This window comes from Cariama cristata, unplaced genomic scaffold (assembly GCF_000690535.1).
Source record: "Cariama cristata isolate BGI_N322 unplaced genomic scaffold, ASM69053v1 scaffold21287, whole genome shotgun sequence".
Lineage (NCBI taxonomy): Eukaryota > Metazoa > Chordata > Aves > Cariamiformes > Cariamidae > Cariama > Cariama cristata.
In genome coordinates, this window is record NW_009625258.1 from 17373 (window position 1) to 39559 (window position 22187).

General features: G+C 45.2%; 1 protein-coding gene across 1 annotated transcript in view; it reads right to left on the reverse strand.

Moving 5' to 3' along the window:
* Window positions 1-480: 480 nt before the first annotated feature.
* The window catches only part of METTL24 (methyltransferase like 24), a 32386-nt gene continuing 10679 nt past the window's right edge, over window positions 481-22187 (reverse strand). The window contains exons 4-6 of the mRNA XM_009703548.1: window positions 21978-22117; window positions 15590-15818; window positions 481-945 (exon numbers count right to left, since the gene is read on the reverse strand). Coding sequence (XP_009701850.1) covers window positions 631-945; window positions 15590-15818; window positions 21978-22117 — 684 coding nt within the window. The 3' untranslated portion in view covers window positions 481-630. The remainder of the gene's footprint in view (window positions 946-15589; window positions 15819-21977; window positions 22118-22187) is intronic.

Genomic DNA, 22187 nt, shown 5'->3' on the forward strand with positions numbered 1-22187 from the left:
CCCACAGCCAGACTGCCTTAAAGAGCCAAAGTCAGAGCACTCAGAAGCTGCTCAACCAAACAGGTAGGAATGTAGTTTGATGGCGATTTCTGCCTCTGCCAAATTCAGCTAAAATTTGTCAGTGAGTTCAGGGCCATACTGCTCTTGCCTAAAATTTGTTCCATAGGAAACAAGGCCAAAGTAAAGAAGGTGCAAATCAAAGACACTTGCTGTACAGAGAAGTAACACTTGACCCGTCCTGACAAAGGCACCCTCTCACAAGCACTCTCCTGCCTGAGGGCCAGTACAGCTTCCCGAGGCAGCCCCAGAGGGATACCCTCCACGCCGGCACACTCCGGCACTGGGCAGCCTGGGAATGCCGTGCTGTTAGCCCCCCTAGACAAACCTTTACAGAAACCTCTGTCCTGTTAGACAGTGTACCCACTGGCAAATATACTGCTATACAAATTTGCACCATGGATCTTCTCCTAGTGCCAGTTCTTTTGACAACATATAAAAATAAAAGCCAGTCCATTTTGTTAGCAGTCACTGTATGCATATTTAGTAACTTTAGCCAGTGACGCTAAAGTCCTCTTCAATAACACCACAGAGCCAGATGGCTTGCAGTCACACATCATAATTTCCTTTCTGCTATTTCCATCTTGTATTTACCCAGCTCAGTGTGTAACAGCTACTGGCATTGAAGGCTTCCTTTTTCAGAAACATCTGTGGTTTTGATAAGTCTTTGTAGGTATGGAAAAGCCTGAAGTCCTTCAGCTCCAGTTCTCGGAGCAGACTGTACCAGTACCGCACCACGGTGCTGTCATTGCCGCTGACCTCAAACCCAGGCCAATGGATGTGCATCTCAAAGACCAGCTGTCCTATCTGCTCAACAACATCTTCCAGGATCAGGTTTTCCAAAATTTTCCACTCAGCGCTCTCCACGTCTGCCTTGAGGACATCAATCTGCAACAAAAACACCATTGCTATGTGAAAATGACAGGCTTTGCAATTGTTGTCAGTAACATCTGAGGCCAAGCTTGTCCATTTTATAATATACGTAATTGTTCCTATGTACAATTCCTTTTACATTAAAAAAAAATAAACTTAAAAAATCTCAGAACAGCCTAAGGCGGACACAGACTGTATGTGAAGTTTCACGCTTGCCTGTTCACAGCCCTTCTCCTCCTGCTTCCAACTCCTGCTCTGAAAAGCTCGGTACCCCGAGGTGTCCAGTGTGGCTCATCTTACAACCAAAGCATGTTACTGTTCCTTCACAAATCTTGTGGTGGCATCAAAGCTATGGAAAAAAGAAACTCACCTAACTAAACAAAGACACTAAGGCATTACTGTTCCTTATTTCTCCATCGCAAAATCCTGCAGCAGAACAAAACACACTAACAGTGATCATTGCACCACAGTAGAGCTGGGTCCCCATGTGCCAGACGCTACGTGCACCACACGCGCAAGAGAAGGCCAAAGCAAAATGAATGCTACGAGCAGCTCAGGTCACCAGCCACGCACGGCGAAGCTGCCGTCTGAAGCTTTTGCAGGCACCTATGGATGCTGAGCGAGGAGGACCAAATCAAAAGAGAACAATGCAAAGAATCTGCAGGGGTTTAAGGACAGCTCCTCCAAAGAAAAAGAGATAGCAGGAAAGAAGCTGTGAAGATGCTTGAAAGGAAAAATACATCTACTAGACAAGTGTCCTGTTTTAGTTTTAGACAATTATTTACTTTTGTAGTCAGATATTCAGCAACCCAACTTCTCACAGCCCAGCACAACTGCGGGTTGACTTTGCTTGGTGAGTAGCTGGGGGAGGGGAGTTGTATGCTTTAATAAAAAAAGAGCATTTCATCACAATTTCACACCCGGTAGAAAACGATGGCCGCAGCAGTGGTCACAAACTGCGGAGCTCAAGGGCCTGTGTTTCCCAGAGCCGAAGAGGGGAAAGTCCCTGCCATGAGAGCAGGGGTTGCCTGTGCCGGTTCCACCTGAGCCGCTGCTCCTGCCCATCTGCTCACGCTCAAGAAGTCTTTGAAGTGAAAAACTGAAGACTTTACTTAGAGTCAAGAACAGTAAAAAAAAAAAAAAACTAAACAGATTCTCTCCGGCAGCCTATCCTAAGTGTCGTGGTGGTGTCAGAAAAGGCACCTGTGCAGGTACAGGAGAGACATTCAGGCAGGCGATGTCAAAGCACTGCCCAGGCAACCGCGCTCCCAAGCCGCGCCATGCCTTGCCGCGTCCCTGCGGGCTGGGGCCCTGGCTTGCAGGGCAGGGGTTGTGCTGTGAGCACCCCTCCCGTACAGCCAGAGCTTGGCCTGGCACAGCCGTCGCCAGACACCACGGGGCCATGGCCAGCAGGGGCCACATCCACTGTCCCTGTCCCGGCTCTCCGGACAGCCGAGCGGAGGCAGCAGGGCTTGGCCCACTGAGGCGCAGGGCGCCCACAACCGCATCGGCCCGCCTCAGGGCTGTCTCCAGCGCCATGGGCAGGCACGGGGCGGCAAGAATCGGGAGGTGCTAGGTGCTACACGCTCGCCGTTTCTGGCCGCCATCTGCGAAACGAGGGTAACGAACCGCTGAACACCCTCTGCAGGGGGCAAGGGTTGTGCCGGTGAGGGGCTGCGAGACTTCTGTGGGACAAGCTGTAAAACAGCTGAAAACAAAACACTGCGTTTTTGGAGTAGGACTCGGAGAGTGGGACTTGAATGAGGTTCACGGTCACAGACCAAATAACGACAAGCCAAGCCGCTGCTTGTCTGCTCATTAAGGCGGCATTATGCCTCCTCCACACTGAGGGAGGCAGGGCGCCAGTGGAAAATGACCAAGGGATTATGGAATTAAAGCCCGTATTGTGGCACATCCGCGCAGGGAGCAGAGAGGAAGGCTGCACAGACAACCTTAGCTCTGGAATTCCCTAACTTGACCCTGCAACAAAGAGCCTGTCAGTCTGTCCATCCCTGGGTCAGTGAAAGAGCTTAACACAGCGCTCCGTCGGGTTCAAGGGGAGGCTGAATGTAAATGATGCTGCTCATGACATTTCAGCTGAGAACTACTTCATGGTTGAGCTCGCTTGTTTTCCTTTATACATTTAAATAGGTTACTTATTTTTCAGATACCAGCTTGCAGCTCTACCTGTAAAGCAGTTTTGTAGCAGTTTTTGATTCCACATGGGTGCAATTGCCACAGGGCCATGCTGCTGCACTTCAGAAACCACAGATTTTTATCTTTGGGAGACTTCTGTAACTTTGAAAGGAGACAAATTATTCAAAACCTTTTTTTCAGGGGGGTAAGGGAGAGAAATGTTTCTAGGTGTTTGCTTTTTTCCCATGACCTTGCTTTATGGCAACAGTAGGACATCTTTTTCCCATGGTAATGTTTCCAGTCATCATCCAGGTTTGTTTGTTTTTCTCCCGTGACACTAACTGCTGCTCTGGCTGCTCAGCAGGCACTCTGCATGCTCTGCGCTGTATTTGCAAAGCTGATCTGAAAAGTGGCTGCTAACCAATGTTTCGGTAGGATAAAATGAGTTACCACAATAACTGCTTAAATACATACTGCACTGACCAGGAAAGAAACAGAAGGCCAGTGGGGATGTGTTGCACGTACAAACCAGAGGCTTTTTGTTGCCTGTAGTGCCCCACGCTGCTCAGAGACATGGAGGGAGGAAGGTACCTGGCTCTGCCCACCAACTTCTGTGACCTCCTTCCAGACAAGGAGTCCATCTCAGCCTCCATTTTATGCCATGGATAGGGTAAAATAAACAGCAGAAGAGCTTGGTGTCAGAGTATCTGAGCGAGTAACAAGACTCCAGCTAACACCAAGCGCAATTTTTGTGATGATTAGACAGCTCAGGAGATATTTACCATCAGTGATAAGCAGCATACTGTGATAAGAAATGCACTACCATCTTCCAGATGCCTTGATTCAAAGTGCCAGTGAAAGGATTAGTGGACAACTCCATAAATTCAGAGCTCTAATTCACCTGGGAGCACAGCTGGAGTCTGCTGCTGGGAGCAAATCCTGGAGGGCAAAGACCTACAGTGCCTGAAGGTAAAGGATGGCAGCTGATTGCCTGACAGTTTCAAGCACTCACAGGCTAAGGCTGGTTCCTCTTTTCTTCCACAAATCCTCTTATCCTCCACAAACTAACTAGGTTATCACAGAAAAGTAAAAAATGTGGATTTTTTTAATGTTTTCTCAGTTTAGCTCTCTTGAAAAGACACTGCAGCATTGTACCAGTTACACTTGGAGAAAAAAAAAGGCCTTTCCTCATGCACTACCAAGCACATAAAAGAGCTGGAAAAGAATGCGTTTTAGTTAGTGAAGGTTAACACATACTGTATGAAGGCTCATTTCTTCTTTTTAGAGTAATGACTTGTTACAACTGTGCATCATTTCCTAAAGCAGAGATCAGAGTTCTGTTTGCCTTGATTGTTTTCGAAATACCGGGGTTAACGGGGATTTCAAGCTCTGCGCTGCCTTGTGGGCACCATTTAAAGCTCCCCGTGGGGAAGAGTCAATTGAGAGCGAGAAGCTGGAGGAAGCAATTTAGCTGTATTACTTCCAGCATGAACTCAGCATGTGGAAGCAGCAGCCAGGAAAGGCAAAACCAGCAAACGCAGTGCAGGTCAGGTAAGGAGGGTCCTTCCCCCTCCGAGGGAGCAGCTCTGCGGCGTAAGCTGGGAGCAGGGAGAGGAGAGGAGAGCTGGTCACACTCTCCAACCAGAGGAGCAGAGCTCAGAACCACCCCGTCCTCCTGAACCGCAGGACTGAGGTTGTGAGAAACAGCTCTGAGCCTCTGCTCCCGCTCCGACACCGGGTTACTGCTTTGACATCAGCTGTACAGCCAGATGAATTCTGCCTGCTTATGCATCAGTTTTTCCCCTCCTCACCTAAGTACAATTCTCTTTTTCAGCAGACAAAACTCTAGAAAAAGCTGTTTAACTCACAGTTTGATAGCACAAAACTTTGCAGGTAACAAACACATTCCTGAGTGTGGTTTTTTTAAAAGTAGCTTCCCTCTTTTCCCATCTGCAACCTTTCAGCATGATACTTCCCTCACTTTCTTTCCCTTCAAAATGCATCCACAGCCCCTCCTCACCAGCAGGCGACGGCTTGGATGTTAAGTCCCTTTCATTCCCTTTTATTCCCAGCCGAGGCTGTAACCGACGGCAGACAGGATGCCACGTAGCCTAACAGCAAATTACGCTCTCAGCAGCTTGCAACTGCCTCTCCCCATGCTCCCTGCCATCGGTGGGAGAGGGAGCCGTCCCCGCTCTCTCTGAGCCATCCAGCGGGGAGACTGGGACTGCTGTGGGCACAGTCTGAGTAACACGGACACTGAAATCAGGAGAAAAGTCAATCACTACTGGTCAGTAACATACAGCTCCAAACACCAGCACTTCTCCTTCAAATTACCTCCCTTCCTTCCTACTTACATTTACAACCCCCTCTGTGGTGGTCCGTATGGCCAACTTCAAAATACTCTGGACAAATGTGTCATTCGAGATTATTCACTGACAACGTGACACGTCAGGCACATCTTCAAGTATCTCTGCTTAAGGCATCAAAGCCACTTTGTGCAGGTGGGTGCTTACATGGTCTTTGGTCTTTTTTTACAGTAAAGGGCAACTGTCCAGTTGAAGTCACTCCCACAATATACACATCACCAAAACAGAAAACTGGCAGTGAGTGCAGACAAGCTTTGTTCCTCTGCTCTCGCCATTGATTCTCCACCGTCTTGCAAGTGACAGACAAGCCTTTTTTTCCTCCCACTTTCAGTGATGTGCTTCCATGAAAGCATTGCACAGCAGGGGCAGGATATCAAGTCATTTTATGTTTACCACTTAAGCTGGAGAAAATGTTTCAAAATCATAAGCAAACTTATTTAACTTTCTCTGACAGCCAACTGTCAGTATAGCAACAGCTTGCCAGAAGCAGTAACGGCCCCACACAGACAAACGTACCCGTCCGGAAAGCCTGCCCAGTGCATGCTGGAGGCATCAACCTCAGCTGAGGGCTCAGGAGCACTACGAGAACTTCGCCCATGCTGTCCCACAGGGGACTGCTCCCAGCAAGGACCCACGTGGGCACCCCAAGTGACTCCCTCCCACAGCCACAGAGCCCAGACGTGGGGGTGACCTGGCACTTTTATTCCCCGCTTCTTCTCTCTGTCTCTGACGCTGAGACATTTCCCACATACTCTCTCCATCTGGAAGCAATTTCTCTCTGAAGACTCATTACAGAGACACACTCCCCTGCTCCTCCAGTCCAGCCCAGTTAAGTGATGCCACTTACTCCAGTGGACAGGCAGAGAAGAGGTGGCCTTTTAGCTGGCAGGAGGTTTTTTTCAATGCCGCTTTACCAGAGGACAAAATAATCTCTGGACAAACAACTGCCACCTGACTTGGGGGACCAGCATGGCCTGAAGTCCTTTCTCCCTGGCTGCATTTGGTCAGGAGGCTGCAGGGTTTCACCTGTGGCCTTCCTGTCATCACAAACATCTTTCTTCACCATGGGATTACCTCCTGGCACCTTCCCATCTTAACTCACACTGGGCACTGGACCAGCCAGAGACAGCGGCACACTTGTTAATCTTCTTCTGGTCGTAAAGTAATATGTACCCAAGCCTGAACTGATTTTCAGACAGGTTTGATGGGTTTAGCTAGCATTACGTTATAGATAATGACCTTAAAGCTAGAGGTATTGTGGTTAACATCTTGTCTAGCTTGCTACCCAGCAAGAGCAAGGTTCCTCTACAACGACCCAGAGAACAGGATCTACAAGCCCTCAGCATGGGGCAGGCCAGCACTACACATAGACAATGCTGAGGGAGAGGACCTTCCCCTCACAAAAATCCTGAGCATCGAAGATCTTGGTTCCCCATCTCTTTAAACTGAGACTGGTCTCCAGAGCAGGCAACGGGAACCTCACCACTAGCTGAGGACTCAAAGTGATGCCTTCTCAGAGGAAAGAGGGTGAAGAACCACCATGAGGACATAAGCCCCCAAACAGTGACCCCTTGGCCTGCTCAGAGTGGCAGCAGCTCACAAGCATGCAACCCTGCTCAGAAGCACTGTGCCCCAGCTCCCATCTGCACCGTCTTACTTTCTTCAGTTTGTATGGCTCTTCTGTTGTTCAGAAAAAGATGAAAACAACATCCCCTCACCAGGTCCCTCCATCTGATGGCTAAATTGCCCAAGCGGGAAAGATCCCACAAGGGAGCTGCAGAAACCCTGATCTTAAATTATTTATCAGCCCAATCATCAGCAAGAGCTCTGCTCACCTGTGCTGCAAACAGACATTTTAAATATTGCATTTATTCCACCAGCAGCGAACAGCCCAGGCTGGAAGCATAGCTGCTCCGCACGCAGCCCTGGCCAAGCGCACAAGTTGCTTTGCAAAGAGCACATTCACCCACCTAATCTTACAGGAGATGTCCCGCTGCCCGCTCCCCCTGCAAAAGGCAGAAAATCCTTTAATTTATGTTCTTTTGATCTTCTCTGCCAGACGCTGCTGGACGCCTGTGGGAACGGATGTTTACTCAAAAGAATAAACGCTGTATGCTGGACTCTCAAGTCTCTTCATTAAAGGGGAACAAACATTTGCAGTCTGTTTGTGTTGCCCCAGCACCAAGCAATGACAGTGGGACTCAGCTCCCTGCTAACGTAAAGCCACATTATCCTCGTCTTGCTAAAGGTGAAAGCCAGCAGCAATACAACAATTTCATTATGAGGGGACATGGAGGCTGTCGGCGCAGGAGGTTCACATTAGAAGGTAAATAGTTAGGCAGCAATTGATCCCAAAGCCCTGAGGAGCAAGACTGGCAGTGTGTGTGTGCCAGGGACAGAGGGCTTAGGCTACCACAAAATGTTTGTACACAGCAAACGGCCTTTTGGCTGCAATACTTGCTATTGTTTATTAATACAGTGCCCAAGGGGGCCTTCAAAATGTAAGTAAGTGAAGAAAGGGCTCAGAGTCCCATCTTCAAAAAAACATTCACCACACTTCAAAGAACATCTCTTGCAGGATGAGAACATGCAGCCCTGGTATAAGAGCAGCTCCAATTAAATCTGGTGGAGGACCTGGTTCCCATCTGCACTAGCCAGTGCAATCAAGTTCTTTAAGACTACACCCCTTCATTGGGATCTATGTGTTTCACTCCATTTCTGGTCCAAGGTGCCAACATGCCTCTCTTCTGCTTCACTGTTCGTCCACCCTGCTGTTTGCTTGCAACCACGGCAGGAAGAAATCCGTGTGTTCCAGAAGACAGGCATAAGGAACACCCTGAGCTGCCTGCACGGCTACCAGATCTCATCTGGGACGGGCAGTGAGGAGGGGAAAGGAGAGCTGCTGTGGCTTTGACCTCTGGATTTCAAATCTTTGAGAACGGAGGGATACTTTAAACTGCTGTCAGAACTAAAATGAGACCGGAAAGGATCCAGACACTAATGGGAAAGCATCAAAACAAGAGATGACCAATTCCAATGAAAGAATTTGTAAACCGTGATAGGCGGAGGGATGAGCTACCAGAGACAAACATGGGGGAAAAAATTTACATTTTTTCGAGAGAGCTCCTGAGTGCTCTGGATAAGGCATTTATCTAGAGAACTTCTAATGTCAATTACTCCCTGGAAATTGTGAAAAGACAGGTAGCAGAGAAAGACCAGGATGATTATGGAAAGGGGTTTGCTCTCAGTTCTCATAAAACCAGTGTCATGTCACGGGCTGGCTTCCCACAGCAGCAGCATACCAATGATGCCTCCGCGGTGCCTGGTGCTCTTCTGAATGCAACTGTGGGATACTGAAACAGTGGTACGCTCCTGCTGTCAAAAAGTAGGTGGAACGGGCAGATATTCAGCACCTTGGCCGAATTAAGACCATACAGATTCAGATTACTGTGCTTAAGCCGGTGTTAATGGCTTCGGCAGGAGCTGGGGAGCAGGAATACAGGTCTGAGCTGAGCAGGTGCCCTGCATCCAGTACCACCTTGTGAAGCAGGGTAGGTTCCCCAGGCTCCTGCCAAACTCTGGTTTTGGGAGGAGGGAACTAGGAGAGGCTGGCTTCCCACAGCAGCAGCATACCAATGATGCCTCCGCGGTGCCTGGTGCTCTTCTGAATGCAACTGTGGGATACTGAAACAGTGGTACGCTCCTGCTGTCAAAAAGTAGGTGGAACGGCACATCAGTGCACCGAACTGTGCTGGGAATTGAACATAGCTTGTGCAGCCCTCTAGTAAAGCTGAGAGAAAGCAGATTTTTAAAATCTGATTTTTTCTGAAGGGTCCTAACAACCACAACAAAGGCAACAAAAAAAGAAAATTACCTCCCCCCCAAAAAAATCCTCCTTCCTTTCTAATTTTTAGCAGACAATAATATGCTCTGAAAGTGCTTTTTTGGGGTTTTTTGGGGGTTTAGGTTTGGGGTTTTTTTTAAAGACAATCTGCATAAGTTCTGTTTCAACAGCAAAATACTTTCATTACAATTCAGGCATTGCACTAACCCTTTTCCTAGGGGGAGAAAAGGCTATGTATTGCACCACATTCAGCCAGCGCTATCATTAAAAAGATCTTCACTCTGTGCCTGACAATTGCATACTAAAGAGCACCTTCAGGTCACTCCCCAGAAACACCACTACTCTTAACGATATCTTGAGAACTCCTCCTGGTGGAAAGAATTTAAATGAGGCGAAAGGAGATGTAAGGGACCAAGAGAAAACCAGGTAAGGAAGTGTGTATGAGGCACTCCTTGCATAGGACACGGAGTGCGGCAGGTGGTGAGCAGTAAATCGCTGTCCAAAGATCTTTGTTTCCAGAAACGCGAGGTTGTCAGCCTATTTCTCCTTGCAGCCAAACTCTTCAATCTAGTTACAATTAAAATACTTTGCTCAGCAGCAGACTCAGCTGACTAAACAAATACAGAGCAATTACCACCTTGATTTCATTATCGCTAAAATTAAAAATTATATATATATCCAGGAAAGAAACACTGTGTGCCAGGAGCTTGTATATTAGTCAGGGGCAACCACTACAAGGTGACAGAAGGCAGCACTTTCAACTGCAGGTGGAAACATCCGCACCAGTTTGATTGCCCCTTTTCAGCAAATGGAGTAAAATCCACCGACTCACTGAGGCACCCTCAAACACAAGGTTCACACACGGCAACAGTTAGTCCTCAAACTGCAGCTCTGCTGTAACTCCAAGGAAATCGGTCGCATTACACAGAGAATTAATTTGGCCCAGCATGTACAAACATAACCTCAAAGTGACTGAATGTGTATGTTACAGGGAATAACTCTCACAAGAACTCATAAATCAAATTACAGAGCTAGAGGCAGATGCTTATTGTAGAATAACATGCCTCTTCAGCACTCTGAGCTTTTGCTCTAATGGGATGACTTAAAACAAAAAAATTACTTTACATTTTCTGGCTAGCTTGCCCAATGTTGTTATCTCCAGCGCTCTCCCTTTCAGCACAGCTAGCATGGAAACTGGGCGTGTGAGACTGCTTTGCAGAACTTTGAAGTCCTGATCTCAGGACTCTTCAGCCAGATGCTGAGCACAGGTAGCATCTCAGACAGACATATGCAGAGCACAGAGCTGAGTCTGTGGGCAAGTGACTCAAGATGGGATGCACCTCACCCAGCCTTAGACATCTAAACCCAAACCAGTGTCCAAGGACCCTTTACAGACCACAGAGAACAAACAGGAATTTCTGAAGGGCAATTTGAGATGTGCAGGTCACATCATCCAGTCTGTTTTAAACACCTGCCCTTGAATGAGATGAACTGCACCTTAATGGTTTCCCTTGAGTTTATGAGGACCTCAACAGCTATCTCAAATGTAGAAATTTAAGTTAGTGGAGGTGAGTTCCATGCTCTTCCATCCCCTGGCACGTCATTTATTTAGATTATAAGCTCTTACAGCTATGGTATTATATCTGCCTGGCGCAAAAGAGTCCAGTGCTAACGTGGGACTTTACTGTGCAGTTACCAAATAGGCCAGGACCAGCCATTTACACTTCCAAAAAAAATCAGTGCTCTGGGACAAAATTTTTTCTACTGTGCCATGCAGAAACTGATATAACAAAGAGACAGTCTAATGTGTCCACATAAAAGCAAACAAGATGACAAGTGGCAGCAGTGCAGACATTTCCAGGGAGGAAGGGGAATAAGGTGGTCAGAGCCTGAGCCTTAGCAGAGACCCCCCTAGGACTGCTGAATAGCACTGACTGCTGATGCTCGAGCTGCAGGAGGGGCAGAAAAACACTAATAAGTTGTTACGGGAGATACAGGATCTCTCATGTCGGAGGAGACTTAGAGAGGCCAGTATGATAACCCTACCAAAGCAAAGACCGTTCTTCACAACTATATCTGGGTGGTACAAATATATCTGGATGGTAAATAACAGCTGCAGAACAAGGGCCACTTAAGCCTAAAGACAACTGATTGCACAAGAAAACTTATAAAATAATGAGGCTAAAAATCAGATGAAGGGTAGGATTTTTCCTTCTAGAATTGAGATTCTAGAAAAGCCCCAAATAAGCCTAATAAAGCAAAGAAAACATTAAGCCCTCTCAAGACAGAACTCCAAGCATTTACTTAATGATTTGTATGATGCAGCGATTCAAGAGATCCAGTCTTATTTGGTGTTTCTGACACTAAGCCAAACATAGCAGAGCGCAGATCTGAAATTGTGCCTCCCGCTCCAGCAAGGTGAAGAGGGCTGTTCCCTGGCTGCAGCAGCAAGAGTGACAAGGACTCACCTCTCTGCAAGAGCCCCTGGGCTTCTGAGCTCCTGGCTTCTCATCCCGAGCTCAGGCTTCCACATCAGTCTGCAGGCACTCATCAGCCAGTCCTGAGGACCTTCTGTGAGTTATGATGGCAGCTGAGTTGAGTTCAGAAACACCAGTGGCATCCACATGTTGAACTTGGGCACAGCAGCCCCTCAGCGAACGTAACTCCCACTAACTAACCCTCAGGCTCCCTGTGCAATACCTAAGTCTACCCTTGCAAGGGATAATCAAAGTTAAATGATTTTGTCTTAGGCAGGTCAAGAATTCAAAAGACTATTCTGGCCCTTGCAGTCCTGAGGTGTGCGTAATAAAGAGTAATTGCATGGGTTTGGTGGCTCCAAAACTTGAACTTGGACTGTTCCCAACCAGGAGAGTTAATTTTTTGTTTCGTTAATCAAATCTCCATGCACAACTAGGTTGTTATACATTTTCCCCAGGACTTTTATTTTATACTTACTTGTGTACTGTCAACAGAGACGATTTTAAACCAAAGTGGTAAATCGATTTTCTTTAATCTTTACTCTTTCACACCAGTCTTCACAAAACCGAAAAGTGCAGCACGAAATAGACTCTATAGTATCTGGTTTAGGAGAGGAGCAAGTGACAAATTACTTGCCTAGGAGGAGATGAGGGTTTTTAATCAAAATAGCTTCAGGGTGTAGTGTTTTGAAGTTGTGTCAACTATTAAATAACAGGTGAAAGGGAGGAGGTTTTTCCTTTAGAAACCCTAAAGCTAAGCCTGTTCAATAAAATGAAGCAGACACCTCTCAGCCAGGTTGTCATCAGAAAAAAATCTTCATGAAAAGCCAGCATAAATTAAAGCCTTCAAATCAAAATCAGGACTTAAAGATAGTCTTGCGCTTCTTTTCATCATAAACAGTTTAGTCTCTTACACAATTGGTTCAAGATGACTTGAATGGCAGAGTTGAACACAACTCTGCTGATCCTTGAAAGTTACACCTATGAGCACTTCCTGATTAAACGAAGGTTTTAGTTTGCATTTTCAAATTCTCCTTTCCAGCTTAATTTGTTTTCCAACTAACCATCTCATCCACTGCTGAGCTATACTGCCAAGGAATGCAAATTCACAGTGCTTACTGACGACATGACATGAGGTTTGTCCTACAGAAAAAGCAAAACTACTACTGAAGTAAGAGTTTGCACGTGTGAACACACAGGATTTACTCATGCGTGCCCACTCAGGACAGAATGAACTCTTGCTTGCTTCTGCTGCTTGGGGCCTTTCTGTCAAAGGTTTTTAATTTTGCTTTATAGCGTAACCTTTGGAATACAGAATACATGTAGTAGGTTGATTTGAATTTCTGGTTAAGGGTTAGGACTCTTTGTAGAGGGGGTAATGCTGGAGTCGGGGGAGCTCGCTCGCATTTCAATACAGTCTTTCCCTTACAGTTCTATTGCACACTAAAATCTGGACTACATGGAACATAGCAACCATGTGCAAGACCATGGAACCAGCTGTGATTAGCCTAGAAGAGCACTGGCGGAGATACTTGACACTGTCTCCCGCAGCAGTCTTGTATCCAAGTCAGAACGTTACAGTCTTGGTGAGCAGACAGCCACGTAATTAAGAAACCAGCTGGATGGCTGGGCTCAGAGGGCAGTGGTTAATGGGTTGTACTCTACCTGGAGGTCAGTTACAAGTCCAGTGCTACAGTAGTGACTGCAGAACATCAGGTGTGCTCTCATCCCAGCCACAGTGTAAACAAGCCCATCCAAGTTCTTTGATTCCCTTGCATACAACCCTCCCGCAGTTGCATGTTCACTTTTCAAGGCTACAACGGCAAGAACTCCAGGGGGCCTTATCTGTCCTCTCTTCATCAGCCCAATCCAAAGTCTCTGACATCAGTGGAAACAGTCTCAATCACTTGGAGGGTCTTGGATCAAGTCCCTAATCTTAAAGAACAAAAGCAAGGAGAAAACGAGGCATTAACTTCAAATGCAGCTGCCTGAAATTCCTGCCTTGAAGTGGGAATGGAACGACTTTGAGGTTAGGCGGAAGAGCTTTTAAAATTAAAAAGAATGGGACGAAGAGCATGTTTTAACTTTCTAATTGAAAAAAGTGCTTTGGAAAATATTCTGTGAAACTGTTTTGAATTAACTTATTTATTCAGCCAAGGGAACATTCCACTCACATTCACCGAAGAATGAAAACCTGAATATCACAGTATTTACTTTGATGTTCTCTTCATAAATCGGAGCTTATTGGTGTCTTTATGCAACATACAACCTCTCAGGTTGCCTTCCAAATTAAAGAAAAACTAAACAGAACAATGTGAGGAGAGTCAGCCCATTCAAGTATTTCACAAATGGGAAGTAACAGAGGACTGCAGAGTATGTAATAGCTTTATCCTCACCTGGAGGAAGTCAGCTCCCGACTTCGCTAATGCCATAGTTTTGCACAGGGGAGCTACCCGAATGCTAACAGAGCAAGAGGCTGCATACCCTGTTCACAATGTGCCTACACACTTCACCAGACCCTGTGCCATGTGTACACAGCCAGAGGAAAGCCTGACTGTATGTGTTACATGTGCATCATGTTCCTTGGCCGCACTCCAGCCAGCTGCTTTCATGTCTGATAACTTTCGCCCAGAAAGTTATATACTCAGAATTCATAGCTACACCCTTCTTACTCACAGAAGGTCTTACAATCACTCTGTGTTACCATGATAACCTGAGAACTGACTGTTCTCAGCAGGTCTGGTGTATCACAAGACTCGTATGCTTTTTCTGGACCAGGTCATTAATCATTTGCTCTGCAACTAATTTGTCTAAAGTCAAAACAATCAATGTAAGGCACAGGTCAAAGGAAAGCCATCTCTCTCTCTCCCCAGATTTTTCACTAATGAACAGCCTAGTATAGTAACAGTGTGACTAAGAAGTCCGAAAGAGCTTCTTTTTTCCGCTCTTATCTTCAAAATGGTCCAACCAGTAGACCTGAACCAAAAGAAAATACTAAAGAAATGCAAGAAGTGAACTGAAAAGGACATCTTGCATTTTATAATAACAAACCAAACAAACATTGCACTGCTTGCTTTGCAAATCTTACAGAAAAGTTCCTCCTTAGCCCAGGCTGCCTGTTTCTTAACAAAGACAAGCAGAACTAGCTGCAGGCAATGAAGTATATTAGCGTTTGAATTCATGCTTGTCTATCCTCTGAAGGGAAAACTCTCTTAAAAGCAACCTAAGGAATCTCCTCAAATGTATTCTGGCAACAGTCATTTGAGACTTGAAGATTTCTGATGTCTTTACAGTTCCTTAAAAACAAACTGGGAAATGTTAAAAAACAAACCCACAGATTGCTGCCAATTTCAAAACAGGATGTTTTTGTTGTTGATGACTGTAATTACAACCAGTGACCTTGAAAATGTAAACAACCCATCCATTACCTCTTCTTTTCTAATTATTGTTCCAAATATTTTTTTCTCTTTATAAACTTGGCTGTATGAGTAGTTTAGCACTCGTACTCTGGGAAAGTAGAGAACTTCCACAGGACTGAAAATATTTGCACCCAATGTCACCAGCTAGTTGAAGGGAAAAGGAAGGGAGGAGGAGGAAAGTATTTAGTATATGGCTAGTGATTTAAAATGAAGGTGGCTGTTACCAGCACACAGAAAAAGCAAGACAGAAAAGGCACCCCTACAAGAAACGCATTACAAGTATTGCTGAAGAAAGACCCATTGTCAGGAGATAACTTTGGAAAGCGTCCAAACTCCTGACACAGCAAGGAGGAAGTTCGGCACCTCTCCCAACACCTAATCCTGCAGTCAGAAACCTGACCCCCGAGCCCTTACCTTCTGATGTCCAAATTCATTCAATATCGTGCCCAGCTTCTTTGTGTTGCTATGAAGTTTATGAGCAGCAATGGCTGGGTTGGGATCCCTCCAGTCAATGGACAGGCGATGATACCAGAGGTGTCGACCCTCCTGAACGTGTGCTGACTTGATGCTGGGATCAAAGCGATGCACCTCACATCCACTGTTGGCCATGCTGACCTCAAACTGGTTGTCATCGTTGCCGAGCCTATGAAACAAAAAAAATGTAACTATTAATGCCGCAAAAAGAAATATTAGTGAGTAGGACATTCTGAGGATTCACAGTAAAAGCAGGTAAAATTGAACCTATTTATTTCTGAAGCAAAGTGGAGGAGGTGTTGTGCTCCTTCTCGGGATATATCCACAGCACTGAGTACTATCTAACCCTAATTCTGATGGGATAACCAGAAATAAAGATAAGGCTCCACAATAATATCTGCTGAAGATTTGGAATGAGTAGTTAGATAAAGGAAATTTAAAGAAAGATGTGTTTTTTCCCAATGTCACATTCATAATTGACCTTAAGAAACTTTTAATGAAATTTTTCATTTATAGAATGAAAATATTGGAGGGGATGGGATGAACTAACCTCACCAGAAAATTCAAGCTCAATACAATATACTGCATATGATTAGAATGAAGGACTCCTCTCAAGGCAAGAACTAAACTGCTTTCAGCCAGGCTGATAATCTTCCCAAAGAGCTTTTTCTTAATTCAGAAGTTGACAGCATTTATAAGAAAATCAATTAAACATTAGAACCTTTGTGCCATCATTATTCCTCTATTCATATTTTATATTTATATATATTCTTTTATTTTCAATTTGCTTTTTTCAACAAGATTACAATACTTTCCTTAGTCCCCACTGCATAAACTTCCAATAACCAAGCCATAAGCAGAAGAGCAAATATATTTAAAATTTATACAACACTGTTTTGCAAAAATCAGGCATATTTCCCACCGTGTCTATGATCTGGTTTTACAAAGATGAGCCACAATGGCCACCAACAGGGACAGGACACAAGAACCAAATGTCCCTCTCTGTGCACAGGAAGACACAGCTAAAAAGGCAAATTTAAAAATAACCCCTTCACAACAGTAGCAGAGTTTTTACACAGACTTAAGAGAAAGATTGCTGCTAATTTGGCAAAGACCCCAAAGAAGAGGAAAAATTAATAGCCCCATCATACAACAGTGTTATCTGAGTACCTGCCTCTGCAAGGAGAAGCTCTGCTTTATAAGGCGGTGCCATATTCCCACCTCCTACAGTTCATTGGTTCACATAGGGTACACTAAAACTAAAAAATTCTTGTATTTACCATTGCAGTCATATGTGTGGACCACAGGCCTTCCCTACCGCATAAACCAGGATGTTTTCTTCATAATCTCCAAGCTTGTTCCAAACACGGTTCAAATCATGCACTAAACCTTAAACTTGATCAAAATGACGCTGTTGGATGTACACACATGTAGTACTGGGAAAGGAATCAAGGTTTTCAAATCAGTGCTTCAACCAGTTGTACTAACTGAGAATATCCACTATGTACTAACAGCATTTATCTGTCATACACAAATCATTACAGGGCAGTACTCTTAGATGTACTGCCAGAGCACCTGCTACACTACATCACAATTATCCTTAGAAATGGCGTGAGTATGAAATAATTCTGGCCATTTTCATCAATATGTAAAACACAGTACATTTTAAATCATGCCACACTATGGTACGACCTTAAGCCAGCACTAAATGTTTTACACAGATGACATACTGGTAAAGTAAAATGAATCCAACTTGTGAAACAATGTTTGGAAGAGACTATGTTTTGGAAGTTACCAATACAGTTTGATGGTTGCTGCAATACTTGCCAAGCACAGTGTAATGATGCCCTATTTGAAGAGGTTTTCTCCTCACCCATCTTCCCCTTCAGGCATCCTGGGAAAGTAGGACAAGACAGGGTTTGCAAAAGCAGCCCAGCATGCTTGTAAGAACAACTCTATTTCACAGGATTCCAGCCTGTACAGCTGCGTAGGAGTTAAAAAGAGGAGTTTTCTTTTAATACATCCGACGCACATTAGGAAGTTAACCCAGTGAATCGACGCATCTGTTTGTATGTGGCTTTCTACAGAAGGGACACTCATGGGCAAAGACCAGTGTAACCCCTTAGGAACGAGAAGCTGGGTAAAAACGACAACACACGAATTGCCGGGGACAGTTACGGCATTAGAGTGATGAGCCTACCAGCGACTGACGACACACGCATCTATGACACACTTCCAGCCGTACCAGCTGGTACAAACAGAGGACCAGATGCTTTTTATGTAGACAAACCTCAGGCTGCCTCCAAACAGATTGCTACTCACGCGGACTGCAAAGGGAGGTTCACAGTGGTGATAAAACAGAAAACAAATATAGATGAGGGTGAAGAAGGTGCTGATCTATCTTCTGGCACTCCAGCTAACAGCTCAAACTTATGCCTGAAGAGAGATCTAACCAACAACAAATATTTAGGAGAGAAAACAAGGTCATCTCCAAAAGAACTAGTCTGAAAAATTCCTGCCTCATGTGTTATCATGCTACGGGTTAAAGCAGCATGAAAAAGGTAAACAGATGAGGTCTTCTGAGAAAGATTTTGTGTTACTTAAAGAGGGACCATGATTTTAAAAGCAAGGTGTGGAGGGCACAGAACGCTAGAGAGGCCGTTCGCCACCATCAGGAGAGAGCCACTGCTGCCTCCAGCAACAGCAAAATAAAAAACGCTAAAGACACCAACCTATTTTTACTGTAAAGAAGAAGAAAGCTCAGTTACAGTCAGCAGTTGCATGCAGCCCCCGGCAGCAGGGGTAGCGGTGGGCTTTCAAAGCAGCAGCAACAGCACAGTCAGGACCCACTCTGTCAGCCCGCGTGCCAGTGGGAAGGAAGGGCTTGCTGGCAGGGCAGCGGGGCCGGGACACGGCCCAGGACGGAGTGCAGCACAGTGGGGAGCAGTGTCCCTCGGCTGTCCCCCACACCCAGTGTTCGCAGAGGGTCACGGTACACAGAGCCCCGCGCTCAGAATAAACGCTGGGCTGCAGCTTGTGCTGCATGGAGGAGCAAGGAGCATCACACCAGCCCCGCATCACCCCAGTGCACAGGCGGCACAAAAGCTGCTCTGTCTCCTCCATTACAGCTATAAGGGACACCAGTAGCTGATCCCACCTGATAGCTGCAGGTACTCCAGCTCCCACTGGGACCGCAGGACAGAGCTGTGAAGACATGCATCTTAAGGTCCAGTTTTCCCTTTCTGTGTTCCGCCTCCTCCTCTTCTTTCTCAGAGGAAGGTAACTGACCTCTGCAGCCAGGGGAAAAAAAGAAGCATCCCCTGTCTGGATCCTAAAGCCTCTACACTTTAAGATCCATTTGAAAGGGCTTTTATACAGTACTGCAGAGAATCTTTAAACCTCAACTGTTAAGTTTCTGAAATCCTATTCGTTTATATTATCCCAGCTTGAGTGCCTGCCTGTGGTGTTTGTAACAGACTTGGTGTAATCTAAGCAGATTTAGCACTAACAACTAGAGTTCACTAATGCATATTGCCATTACGTATCATACTGGGAAATCCTGTGCCCCAAGTAAAACCACCGCTGCCTCCCAGTAGTGGAAGCAACTAACACTAATCTGAAAAGATCTCCAAATGTTTCAGACACTGCTCACTCCGATTCACAAGTAACCTCTTCCACAGCATTCAAGAAGGCAAAGCCTAAGCAGCATGTTTTGTTCCATTTTTAATGATACATGGATTTAATTCACGATTCCCAGTAACACTCACACTGAACTTTCACATTTGTCCTCCATCCGTCCTCCCCACAGAGAATGTTCTCCACTAGAAGCAGCTGCTCCCCCTTTGCTCTTTATTAAGTGTATGAGATAACAAAAATGTTTAAAGGGGATTTTTGTCTTACTCAGAACAAAATTACATTTCTGCCTTTAATAAATGAAAGGAAGTGAGTCTGAGAGAAGAATTATACAGTAACGAACTCCAAGGGCTGCAGAAGTAAACTGGAGGATTGAAGACTGCTCCTCCTTAACCTCAAATATTTCCTTTTTATTTTTTAGCTGTTTCATGTGATGCATCATGGTTGGGTATTTACTGCAGATGTGTATCTGATGATTGATGTGAGAGCCAACATCAATTTCAATCTCTGCTAAGCCCTACTGTTCCATCAGTACAGAAAATCTGGCATTCAGGCTCCCTGTACCATACCTAAAACACTACCACATACAAAGCACTGGTATACATGCACTAGCTTAGATTTGTTCAAAACCATGAGCAAGTTATCTTTGTGCCAGTCAACTTCATGCCGAATCTGCCTTTTGTAGCACAGATGAAATCAATTCTGCGTTGTGCCTACTGGCCAATTCAACAAAAATACCATTCTCAAACCACACTTGGTGCACAGCAAAACGGAAGAGGGACACTAATACAGGAGTTCAGGTCTAATGTTAATGATCATGTAACTTGAAGGGCAAGGTCTAGATTAATTCCACTGAACTTTGAGTACTTTGCCAAGACATCTAAAGTCAGCAGCCACATTATCCCAGACTTCTTCTATAATCAAAGGAAAGCTATACCTATCTCCAGAATGTTATTTAGCTTAGCCGATTGTGCCTGCCTCTCCCCGCTGACTACCAGAAGGAGCCTCAGGCAATGAGCCAGCACGACAGTCAAGCAGGTAAAGTGTGGACCTGAGCATGGGGTAACACAGCATCTCGCTTAACTTTCACAGGAATGTGAAAAAAATGAGAAAAAAAATAATGTAAACCTGTATTTTGCATTAAAACCAGGTAAGTATAATTTGAAATAGATTGCAAAGAACATTCAGAAAATAAGAAGTAACAGTAGTCAGAATCGTAGCATGGTTTGGTTGGAAGGGACCTTAAAGATCACGTTGTTCCAGTCCCCCTGCCATGGCCAGGGACACCTTCCACCAGACCAGGTTGCTCACAGCCCCATCCAACCTGGCCTTGCCATTGCCCCTTGTCCTGTCACTCCCTGCCCTTGTCAAAAGTCCCTCCCCAGCTTTCTTGTAGGCCCTTTAAGTACTGGAAGGCTGCTCTAAGGTCTCCCCGGAGCCTTCTCTTCTCCAGGCTGAATAACCCCAACTCTCTCAGCCTGTCTTCACAGCAGAGGTGCTCCAGCCCTCGGATCATCTTCGTGGCCTCCTCTGGACTCTTGCTCTCCATATATGTGATTTTGCCTCTAAGGGGCATGTTATTGTTGTTCTGCCACAGAGCAATGCAGCGAACAAAACCTGAGAGCCCCTCACCCTCTGAGGACTTCAGTGTTTACAGATCAATATACGCTCCATCCAAATATAAGCCCACCCAAATTAATGGAAAACACTCCCTTTGACTGCAGTGCACTCTGCATCCACTTTACATTAATTGCTGCTGTTAACTGCCATGTGCTAATTACTGAGAAATGCCACCCAGACACCTTGCTATCCATCATCTGTAAACCCACAGCAACAAAAATCACAAAATAAACTGCGCTGGTTCAAGGGAGATGAAGCCTTTCAGTACACCTCTAACCTAAAGCTGACTCCCAGGACAGCAAAGACAGTTTTATTAGGCAGCAGCCATGTGGTGATCCGTGTGAAACAAGCTCCGGACCCCAGCGATCATTCTCCTAATGCACCTGTGCGCCAATGGGCAATGCAAAAGGCCAGTGCCTTGATGAACTCTGACAATCAACCTCCCTCATCCTCCTGGGAAACAGAGTGTTTCATTAGCAGGGAAACAGGCTGCATTTGTGATTTTACTACCTGTGAAAGCACTTGTTCTGTGAAGAGTGAAAACTTCAGTCTCAAGTGCTGTGAACATCATAAACACTGCAAACATTTTAAAATAAAGCCACAACTGCCTTTATTATTATCACTTCGGCACATGTCACCCCTGAAGTGCTCTGCAAACACACTCTCATATGGAAGTGTACTATTTTGTCCCAGGTGTAGTTAATGAAGTTTTATAAGTAATGCTGCTGAAGTACCTGGCAATTATTAAGTCCTTTTTGCTCAGGGAAGATGCTGTAGGCTTCTCAGTTTCTCTCGTTAATTTCCATCTTCCTCTATGTGAATTACCACTCACTACTCACCATTAAGCAATTTGTTTTCATACCCATATTAGAAAAGCAAAGGAAAACAAAGACCCTCATGGATAAAGGTCGTTCCCTAAAAACAGAGTTTACAGAAACACATCAACATGTAACAAACACACCCGAAACAAAGTCTGTATTTTAAGACAACTTTGTTGCAGCTGTGTTGCATCTATAGGGCTTTTTGAAGCTAGGTGTCATGAAAGATTTTGCTGTCTTTTTAAAAGAACACTTACCCAAGGGAATAGAGACGGCATTGCTTGCTTCTGATTCGATGAATGAGGCTAAACCTCTCGTCAAGACAGACCGACCAGGGCTTCTTTGTGGTTTCAGAGTACCCTTTCAGGCTGTTCAGGTTCATGTGTTCACAAGAAATCTGTCAAAATCAAAGGATGTTTCATTTTAAGACACGACTTTTAATTTGTTTTTAATTTGCCTTCTGGGGA